This window comes from Gigantopelta aegis, chromosome 9 (assembly GCF_016097555.1).
Source record: "Gigantopelta aegis isolate Gae_Host chromosome 9, Gae_host_genome, whole genome shotgun sequence".
Taxonomy (NCBI): domain Eukaryota; kingdom Metazoa; phylum Mollusca; class Gastropoda; order Neomphalida; family Peltospiridae; genus Gigantopelta; species Gigantopelta aegis.
Genome location: NC_054707.1, coordinates 5,179,534 through 5,190,954, shown reverse-complemented (window position 1 = coordinate 5,190,954; position 11,421 = coordinate 5,179,534). Strand labels below are relative to the sequence as shown.

At 37.4% G+C, this 11,421-nt stretch overlaps 1 protein-coding gene across 1 annotated transcript; it reads left to right on the top strand.

Annotated features, from left to right (window-relative positions):
- The first annotated feature begins 7,322 nt into the window (after positions 1 to 7,322).
- LOC121380958 lies at positions 7,323 to 11,127 on the top strand. Its single transcript, XM_041510008.1, has 4 exons — positions 7,323 to 7,418; positions 8,255 to 8,366; positions 9,222 to 9,334; positions 11,049 to 11,127. Exons 1-4 carry the CDS (start codon positions 7,370 to 7,372, stop codon positions 11,114 to 11,116), a joined length of 342 nt encoding a protein of 113 aa, XP_041365942.1. The 5' UTR covers positions 7,323 to 7,369; the 3' UTR covers positions 11,117 to 11,127.
- Positions 11,128 to 11,421: the final 294 nt, after the last annotated feature.

The following is an 11,421-nucleotide window of genomic DNA, read 5'->3' as shown; positions in this document are numbered from 1 at the left end:
GTGTCTCTCTGTGTGTGCGTGTGTGTTTCTCTGTGTGTGTGTGTGTGTGTGTGTGTGTGTGATTGCATGTATGTGTGTTTGTATGTGCGTGCGCATGTGGGTGCGTGTGTCTGGTGTATATGGTGTATGTGCGTGCGGTCTCGTGAGTGTGTGAGTGTGCTTGACTTACCGGTAACTATTCCATCAAAAACATTCTATCGTCTTCCGTTTTAACACTCAATACCCATTGGTGACACTGTACTGGGTCATCGGGTAGTGTTTTGCAACATAGCGAGATAACCAGCTGTTATCAGTAGAGGACTGTTCGCCCGAGGAATGAAATCAAATGTTAAAGCACTATCGTTATAATGTTTACTCTTTCTTTGGACTTTGACCTGTGTGATACGGACCACATCGATATAATCGGAACGACAAAACCGTATTCCTATATCAAAACCGTATCAGTCCGCGTCGATTTACATTTCCAGGAGTGAGACTTAGCCCAGTAGTAAAGCGCTCGCCTGATGAAACCTTTATGGAATAGTCTCAACATAAAATAAATATATCATCGCGTTACGGATTTTCGATAGGATAAACGAAAAGTATTAACAAAAAGCGAAAAATATTGTGAAATTTATTAATATGTATATAATAAATAGACCATTTTGTGGTAGGAAGATGTATATAATAAATAGACCATTTTGTGGTAGGAAGATGTACATAATAAATAGACCATTTTGTGGTAGGAAGATGTACATAATAAATAGACCATTTTGTGGTAGGAAGATGTACATAATAAATAGACCATTTTGTGGTAGGAAGATGTACATAATAAATATACCATTTTATTGTCGGTTTTACTGAATACGTGTTTTATGTCAACTCGAAATATCTAAAACTAATCGAGTAGGAAGCTAAATAATGGTGACACAATGTGCTGTCGTTCTGTCGTTCTCGTTCTGTAGTTCTGTCGTACTGTCGTTCTGTCGTACTGTCGTTCTGTAGTTCTGTCGTACTGTCGTTCTGTCGTTCTCGTTCTGTATTTCTGTCATACTGTCGTACTGTCGTTCTGTCGTACTGTCGTTCTCGTTCTGTATTTCTATCGTACTGTCGTACTGTCGTTCTGTAGTTCTGTCGTACTGTCGTTCTGTAGTTCTGTCGTACTGTCGTTCTGTAGTTCTGTCGTTCTGTAGTTCTGTCGTTGAGTGTAAAGTTTAACTTCCAGTTCAGTTCATGTTTTGTTTTTGTATCTGTTTTACACGATCGCTTTGTCAGGTATTTTTGTACAAAAGTATTATTAAAAGACTATTCATTTAATAATTAGATAAAGATAACTATTATTCATATTTCTTTTAAAAGGTCCATGGTCAAGTGAATTATCTCTAACGAAACAAATATATAATAAAGTTATGTGTTTTCGATAGGATAAACGAAATATATTGACAAATGCGAAAAAAAATTGTCAAAATTTAGGAAGGAAGGAGGGAAGGAAGGAAATGTTTTATTTAACGACGCACTCAACACATTTTATTTACGGTTATACGGCGTCAGATATATGGTTAAGCCTCGGTCACACTATCAAGGATCAGGACGCCGGGTTAGCTACGAATACGATCCGGTATCATTCGTGATAATCCGTTGTGGTCCGTAAAGGACCGTAGCTGTCCGTATTAAATCCCTGATCAATCGTAGTAGTACTTGTATGTCCGTGAAAACTTTGAACATGTCAAAAAATTCATCACGGACCGAACAACCGTAGTACATCCTTAATGATCCGTAGAAGAACGTAATAATCCGTTCTAATCCGTAATAAACCGTACTTAAACCATACTTATCCGTACTTAGGTCTCATTACACAGATGTCATTTGCCATTGAAACCCATGTTAAACTACCCAACTTCAAGCGAAGATTGCCCATAGAACGGGTTCTTGTTGGCACTAACAACATACACCATTGCGAACATACATTATATAAGCATTTATATTCACTCCAAAATTGTGAACATTTCCGTCTCAGTTTTTTGCTTTATGACCGCATCTGGCTGTAGTACCGGTCCGAACAGGTGGTTCATTAACCGATTCACTCCGGCTGTCACTTGCGCTATATACCCATGTCCCAAAAGGTCAATGCACAATATTACAAAATAACATGGGCAAAATACAGCCAGAAGGCTTACCATTAAACATACATATTGTTTTAATTCTTCACCATTTCCTAGAAGTGAATATGTGAACCATAACATGTGACACAATTAGGAACTATAGTGGACCGTGATGAATGAACTCTCACCCGGAAGTGATCTGTGTAGTGAGACCTTAAAGTCTAGTGACCGATTTTGTCAAACTTGGTTTGAAGTCAGTTTGATAATTTGGGTCATTTACACCATGAAAAGCTATACTAGAGCCGTGTAACTTAAGAACTCTAACCAATACACCAAAAGATAGATGCACCATACCATCCAATAAAACTTCATATCACATTGTTACCCCTTGGTCATCCACACAATAGATGGCCATCAAACAAGCAGCCACTATATGGTAATGTATGACCTTTTTGGTAGTTCTGATATGGGGAACATACAAAGAAGCTAATTATCTAGTTAGTTCATTAAAAATATTAGTTTCCGTCAATTGTTGCTATGGGCAACAATTGTTTCATAATGAAGTGTTGAAATCCTGTTGTTTTTTCTGTATATTTCAGCATGAAGATACACATATTATTGATGGCAGATACAAATTCTACTTTCATAGTAGAATACTATGTTATATATTCAGAATACCATCAAAATTGTTTGTCACTATGACTGTACATTCGAAAAAATTCATTATGCACAAAATCACAGAAATTAGGGTGAATTTGGATACTGACCTTGTGACCTTGAATTTTGACCTTTTACAATGAGAAACTCAGTGTTAGACACTCATATCAATTTATTTATTACATATAAGAACACTAGAATATACATTTTGACACACACACCCCTAAAAAATAAAAATAAAATAAAAATAAATAAAATTGACATGTTTGCTATATTTACCCAAATAGGGCCCCCATAACCTTGGCTCAAATCCACATCGATGTAATTACCTTTTATAAGGATGCTACACTAGTACATTTTCATTTTGGCTTGCTAAACTTATATATTTTGGGATAAACATTAATTTCATGTTTTACATTATGGTCTCATTACACAGATGTCATCTGCCATTGAAACCCATGTTAACTTACCCAACTTCAAGCGAAGATTGCCCATAGAACGGGTTCTTGTTGGCACTAACAACATACACCATTGCGAACATACATTATATAAGCATTTATATTCACTCCAAAATTGTGAACATTTCCGTCTCAGTTTTTTGCTATATGACCGCATTTGGCTGTAGTACCGGTCCGAACAGGTGGTTCATTAACCGATTCACTCCGGCTATCACTTGCGCTATATACCCATGTCCCAAAAGGTCGATGCACAATATTACAAAATAACATGGGCAAAATACAGCCAGAAGGCTTACCATTAAACATACATATTGTTTTAATTCTTCACCATTTCCTAGAAGTGAATATGTGAACCATAACATGTGCCACAATTAGGAACTGATGAATGAATGAACTCTCACCCGGAAGTGATCTGTGTAGTGAGACCTTAATCGTAGTAATCCCTGGCCTCAAGCCCAGATCTCACTATCATGGACCAGGACGCCGGGTTAGCCACGAATACGATCCGGCGTCATTCGAGACAATTCTTAGACCACTATCCGGGGTTATCCGTGAGGTTTCATCCGTCGTGGATCCGACCAGACGATCCTTGACAATATGACCGGGGCTTTAAGGACCACGGAGAAATTGAGGGAGGCAACCAGCTTTCGCAACTTCATGGGCTACTATTTTCGATTAGCAGCAAGGGATCTTTTAAATGCACCATCCCATAGACAGGATAGCACATACCACGGCCTTCGATATACCAGTCGTGGTGCACTTGCTGGAGCTAGAATTAAAAATTAGGAAAGATGTATATAATAAATGGACCATTTCATGGTGGATTATTTTTAATACGATTTTTATGTCAACTCGTGATGTGTTACAACCATATTTTCACTCACTGCTTCGCTTCGCTGTTCTCTCATCACTCACTGTTATAAAAGACGTATTCAAAAACAAAATATTAAATATCCTCTCTATCACTTCCATTGCAGTTATGCAGCATTGGTTGGGACGTGAAAACAAACCAGAGTCCATTGAGGGCAGTCGATCAAACACGTTAGGCTAGCGCTTTACCGCTAAGCTTTGTTACACAAGTTGTGGGGCATTGGTTGGGACGTGAAAACAAGCCAGAGTCCATTGAGGGCAGTCGATCAAACACGTTAGGCGAGCGCTTTACCGCTAAGCTTTGTTACACAAGTTATGCAGCATTGGTTGGGACGTGAAAACAAACCAGAGTCCATTGAGGGCAGTCGATCAAACACGTTAGGCTAGCGCTTTACCGCTAAGCTTTGTTACACAAGTTGTGGGGCATTGGTTGGGACGTGAAAACAAGCCAGAGTCCATTGAGGGCAGTCGATCAAACACGTTAGGCGAGCGCTTTACCGCTAAGCTTTGTTACACAAGTTATGCAGCATTGGTTGGGACGTGAAAACAAACCAGAGTCCATTGAGGGCAGTCGATCAAACACGTTAGGCGAGCGCTTTACCGCTAAGCTTTGTTACACAAGTTATGCAGCATTGGCTGGGACGTGAAAACAAACCAGAGTCCATTGAGGGCAGTCGATCAAACACGTTAGGCGAGCGCTTTACCGCTAAGCTTTGTTACACAAGTTGTGGGGCACTGGTTGGAACGAGAAATAGCCCAATGGGGAGAGTCCTTTGAGGGCAGTCGATCAAACACGTTAGGCGAGCGCTCTATCGGTAAGCTACATCACACCCTTATGTCTAGCATCACATGAGCATAAAATATGACAATCAAGTAAAGTGCAAGTTTGTTTTAATTAACGACACAACTAGAGCATATTGATTTATTCATCTTCGACTATTGCAAGTGGGTTATTTTGTAATTCTGTAATAGTCTTCTTCACTGGAAACCCGCTGCATTATTCCGTTAACAGCAAGGGATCCTTTATTTGTACATTCCCACAGGATAGCACATACCATGCTTTCGATATATATCCGTGGGTCACTTGTTGCGGTAATGAAAATCGCAGTGGTCCTCCGAGATGGTTCGATCCTACGATTCAAGCAAATCAAGTGAGCGCTCTACCTACTGAACTAAATAGTGCCACCTTTCAATGTGAAGAGCTATCCAGACATTATTTTCACTGGCATAAATAAGAAAATCGTAAAATACTTTACCGCTCCTAGTGAATCGTAAAATACTTTACCGCTCCTAGTGAATCGTAAAATACTTTACCGCTCCTAGTGAATCGTAAAATACTTTACCGCTCCTAGTGAATCGTAAAATACTTTATCGCTCCTAGTGAATCGTAAAATACTTTAGTGGTTTTATTGAAGACAAGAATCTGGCGCAACTTTGCTAACTTACGATTACCGCTCCTAGTGATTTGAACGATGCATCTGTCAATATATGTATTACATAAAACCAGAAACAAAATCTAAAAACAACAAAGAGCTTGATTTTTATGTATTATTTCTCAAAATACGTTTTTACTATTATATTTGTTATACATTAGAATATAATTTAATTTGTGATATTTTAGAAGTAATGTAGGTCTCCAGTTTTAGAAATATTCTTCAGATATAAAAAAAAAATTCAGATCTCATATGGATTAATTTGAAACCTGAGGTTGTCTACCCTTCTAGAATCTTCATCTAGAAGGAGCGTCCGACGGATATGTCTTACTGTCGGTGTTTGTGGTGGGGGAAAACGAGGACACCAATGACGTCATTGCAGTGGAGCATTCACTTGGGTTCACCAGCATCCGACAGCCAGCAGTTCACCAGTTATCATGTTCAGTTAGGTTTCTGTGATAGAATATATATTGGCTATATAACAGATGTTTTTTGCTGATAATTGTTAGTTAACTAACTATGGTAAATTATCCTAAGATCTATCTGTTTTGACTATTTGTTATCAAACTCCATATACCATGCTTTCAAAATATTCGTGGTTTTACAGTGTATCAGATATAAGTTTCTCTTTTTTTCGATAGTTTTAATTGAAGTAACAATTCCGAGTCATTCTTTTGAAAAATTCACATATAATTCAGATATGTATGTGAATATCGGTTAATTAGTCTAAAATAGTTATCCATGATAATTTACGAGATCACAGACTGGAGGGTCTCGATTTTCACCCCAAATAAATAAAAGTTTAAAATAGGGTATTGCATTAAATATCATATTAGTCAGTGATGCGTAATATTGTGAAATGGCCGTAATATGTCTACCATGTGTTATTTAAGCGGAAGTCAGGCATTTCACATTTTTAACAGCTCTCAGTGGTAGGTATTCTGATTAAGCCATCGGACATAAGGCTGGCAGGTACAGGGTTCGCAGCCCGGTACCGGCTCCCACTCAGAGCGAGTTTTAACGACTCATTGGGTAGGTGTAAGACCACTACATCGACCCTCTCTCTCACTAACCACTAACAACTAACCCACTGTCCTGAACAAACAGCCTAGAGGTGTGTATGTGCCCAGGACAGCGTGCTTGAACCTTAATTGGATGTAAATTAAATTTCACATTTGTCTGTCTCGGTGTATTTTATCTCGATTTGCTTTCATTCGTTTTAGAAATACCTACAATTATAAGAAAAACCCAAGTGCATTAAAGAAAAAAAGATTACATTCGAATGTAAAATAGTAAGAATATTCTAATGAACTATTCTTTAAAGAACCATAGTTAATATTCAATTCAGACAGTAAAAGTAGTATACAATGTGATGTTCAGAGTATCTATTGTTTACTCAAACGATGTTCTGATGCCATCGTGTAAGGAATCGGCATCCTTACTAAAATTATCTTAATTATCTTGTTTTTACTGATCAGTCTTGCAAAAATTTCTAATATAAAGAACGAACATATAGAATAAAAATGGATTTGTTTGAATGCAACCGCAATATATATATAATTTTAAAACATATACAACACTAGCTTTATTATTATTGTAAACTGCTGAAATCTGGCGTTTAATATCTTCAAACATTTAGCGATAGTTTTATATACAAATGATCATAAAGAAGCCATCATTAAACGAACCTCGAACCACATTCGTCATTCGTCCTAGTTGTTGACAACACCTTGGCTACTTGACATATCTGTGATGTGGTTGGCATGGTAAACACAGAATATATATAACATGTATTATGTTTCTCTTTGTATTGTTCAATCCTCGCTCGGCTCGCTCCAGACAGTGTTGAAGTCGTTATTCATCTTCACAGATGTCGTCAAAGATGAGGAATATTATCCTGGCATTCATTGTCCTTCTCAGTAAGTAAAATGACAGTAGGTTGTGATTATATCTGTTGTTTCTCGTTTTAAACTGAGCATTTCAGTGAAGATAGTTTTCTTCACTTTTATCATTTGGAATTCATGTTTTTGTTGTTGTTGGGTGTTTTGGCGGTTTGTTTTTGTTTTGTTTGCTGTTGTTTTGGGGTGGTTTGGTTTAGTTTTTGGTTTGTGGGTTTGGTTGTTTGGGTTTTTTTTAATTTTCGAGATTTTCGGTGAGTTGGTCTGTTACGCTTCAAATCTGTGTCTAAGCTGTGTTGAGGTATCGTTAAACAAGCATGTCTTTCCTTTCTTATTTCCGATGTGTTTAAAGATAGTCTTTATTTGTATAGAAAATGCAGTTTGCAATATTCACTGACGGTCTTAGTGTCCTGTTAATAGTAACATTGTAAAAGTCGATTTGGTAGCAACCTCATGTTGTAATTTGTTTTACAATATATTTTTACGAAATGCGATATCAATTTGTTTCTTGTACAGTTTAAAATATTAATGCGAAAACCAACTCGAATCTCTTTTTTTCTCAATCACTCCTTTTCTATTGGTGTTGTTATTGCAGTTGTTACTGTTGTTGTTGGAGGTGGGAGGGGTTGTATTTTAGTATTTGTTCTTATTGACAAATTGGTGGGTTTTTTCTCTCTTTGTTTTGTTGTGTTGTTGCTTTCAGGAATAGTTTTTGTTTATTTGTTTGTTTGGTTTTTTTTTTTAGGGGGTGGTGGTGGGGTGTATTATTATTTTATTTATTAATCGAAATTTATATTTCGATATAGTATTTCGGTTAATAATTACTGATGTAAATTATTTTACATTTTATTCTACAGATGTGGCTGTTACGGTAAACAGCGAATGTGACGTCAACGGCGCCGAGAACTGCCGAACAGAATTAAAGATGGCACTGCCGAATGCTGTTAGCAATGTAGTAAAATCATGCGCGTAAGTTAGTTGTAAATACACGTTATTGATTATTATGTTAGTGATATGCAAGTATATGAAAGTCCGAGGTATGTGCTGTCCTATAAACAAAACATTTCAGTTATGTACTGTTACAAACATTGCCGGATATATATATATATCGCATCGTGGTTAGTCTTACAATTTGCGGGCGATTCGGTGCCACAGATTCGAGTGCCAGTCTGTGAGGCCAGAAAGGATTTAATTATCCCCTGCGCCAGTGCGTTAATATCTATGTATGAACAGTCAACATCGACATACATACAATATATAGATAATCATACATCAATACATACATATGTATAAGATACATGCATACATACATACAAACATACATACATACATACATACATACTTACATACATACATACATACATACATACATACATACATAGTAAACTAGTTTGGGAGTGGCAGTCCTCTTTTAAAGGTGCAAGAGGGATTAAATCCCACGTAAAGAATCTTCTCGGGAGTGGCTGTCCTCCTATAGACGAGGCACTGGATAGCGATTCGTAGAATCAACCACTATTTTGCCAAATGCTCATTCGACTCTGTATTGTGCAGAGATACGGGCCTGACTATGTAGTACGGTTTTGTCGTTCAGAAACATACACATGTGTGTTTGTGTGTAGTTATTGTATGCGTGCGAACACTCGAAGTGTCATTTCAAATATTGCTATATTGTTATTTTGTTCTTCAGATGCTAGAAAAATGGCGCCCGAGGCCATCCAAGAAAACTCTAAATAAATTGTGCACCACCACCTCCTTTCTCCAAGAAAACGTATTTATCATCCTTTCCCCCATTGTGTGTTCTTAGTAATTGTTTTTATTTTACAGCGCCCAGATGTCTTTCATGTCTTGCCTTACCATGGTAGACTGCAGCAGCCACGACATCTACGGACCTCTCAAACTCGAGGCAATTAAGAGTACGAACATCCTGTGTGACAATGGTAGGTATTTTCCTTCCACATTTTTTAAATACGACAGAATATATAGAAAATAACAGGTTACTATCTTAAGATATCGACCTTATCCTGCGATGGTCAGAGCCTCGCAGCATTCGCCATTCGACCTGAACATGATAAAGCCGATGTCTTAAGACATTAACCGGTTATTTTACTTATCCTGCTATCCTACATAACATGGGGGAAAATATACCAACTTCACCGTTTTCTAGATTATTAATCACGCAATCAGTCAACCACTGGACTCGTGCTTACATTCACTGAAGGTTCAAGCACGACTGTCTTGGACACATCCTCCGAGATTCCCCGGTTGGTGTGTCCAAGATAGGCTAGATTATTAGGTCCACACGTGTTGAACGCCTAGTCGCCTGAAATATCTATACACCAACACAAAATACAAATATATATATAACAACAATATTATTGCTTCATTTTAACATACAAACATTGGTTTTCAAAACAGTGTTAAAAAAAAAAATACTCAAAACCATCACGTGAAAATCAAAAATATTTAACTTTGAACAATGCAACATTCCTTTCCTGATCATATACTAGTGTGAATTAAATAATTCCGTCCACAAAGCTATATTTCTGTCATAATTTATCTAGTCATTATAATCGTTCATATTTAGAATTTACACGAAATAAAAGCAGCAACTTGTCGAGGCGCAAATCATTCTTGTCTATCGATCCATGAGTTTCTAAAGTAGATAACAGCAGTCCTACTTATATCCGAGGGGCAGGATATAGGTCAGTGTTTACCTAACATACGACGCGACCGCAGTAGACGGCTAGCATAAGCGTGCCTGACAGGGGAGCAGGAGGGGGAGGTAACTGCCCCCGTAGTCCTGGAACAAATCCTTCAATTCAGGCACACATTATACAGACATTCGGGCAAAATATGTTAATTTGAGACCTTTTTAACACGTATTTCTATTATTCTACCCTCAAAAGTAGTTGTAATCCATGTAAACATGCATAGTGATTCGTTAGCAACTCTATATAGCTGTCTGACACTAATGCTGATATGAATAAATGCTGTTATCCGGATTCGGGCATTTTCCTTTAATTTGGGTAAAAACTAGCCTGTCCCCCCCCCCCCCCCCCCCCCACTACAAAAATAGGAGCCCGTACGCTTATGAGGGCTAGCATGAAGCATACTTTAAAATACGCCCCTAGTCACATTATTCTTATTTATTCTCGACAGGGTTTCGTGGTCTAAACGTCATTACCTAAAGCATAAATCCGCCGATCATTATTATTGTAAAATATTGACAGCTATTACGGGCCGTTTTACTGTTAACTTAGACATCAAATACAACCCTGAGTTCAGCCAGACCGAGCGGAAAACGTCCGTTAGACTGGTGTATTCGCTTCATAGTAAACCAAATGGTCACATCGGGAACCAATCAAATAGGTCGCGAACGTTAGCGAAGTGTTTGCTGTCTGAACTTGGGGCTGCTGTTTGCTTCAAAGTTTGAATTTTGGCAAATCGAACATGTTTCTGGATGTTGTGGTGTTAGTACTAGTTCCAATTAATTTTATGATCAACCAAGAAGTTACGTATCTCAACAAGAAAAAACTTAAGTGAATATGAACACTAAAGTAATTCCTCATTCAGATTATTCCACAAATCCATTATTCACTGGAGAGAAATGTTTCAGTTATATAAATTATGTTTATGTATTTTCTTGTTAAGGCGGGCCCATGATGGTTGCTTCAGTCTCTACCATGTTTCTCGCTCTTCTCGCAAAGATCTTCATGTAAAGAACGTTCAGGTATAGTACTATTACTATTTACTATTACTATTACTATTATTACTGCTACTGGTACTATTGCTGTTGATGCTATTATTATTATTGCTGTTGTTGTTGTTGTTGTTGTTGTTGTTGTTGTTGTTCTTCTTCTTCTTCTTCTTCTTCTTCTTCTTCTTCTTCTTCTTTTTCTTCTTCTTCTTCTTCTTATTATTATTATTACTACTAAATAATTACTACCACTATTAGTTTTACTACTACTACTACTACGACTACTACTACTATTACTACCACTACCACTATTACTACTACGACTAC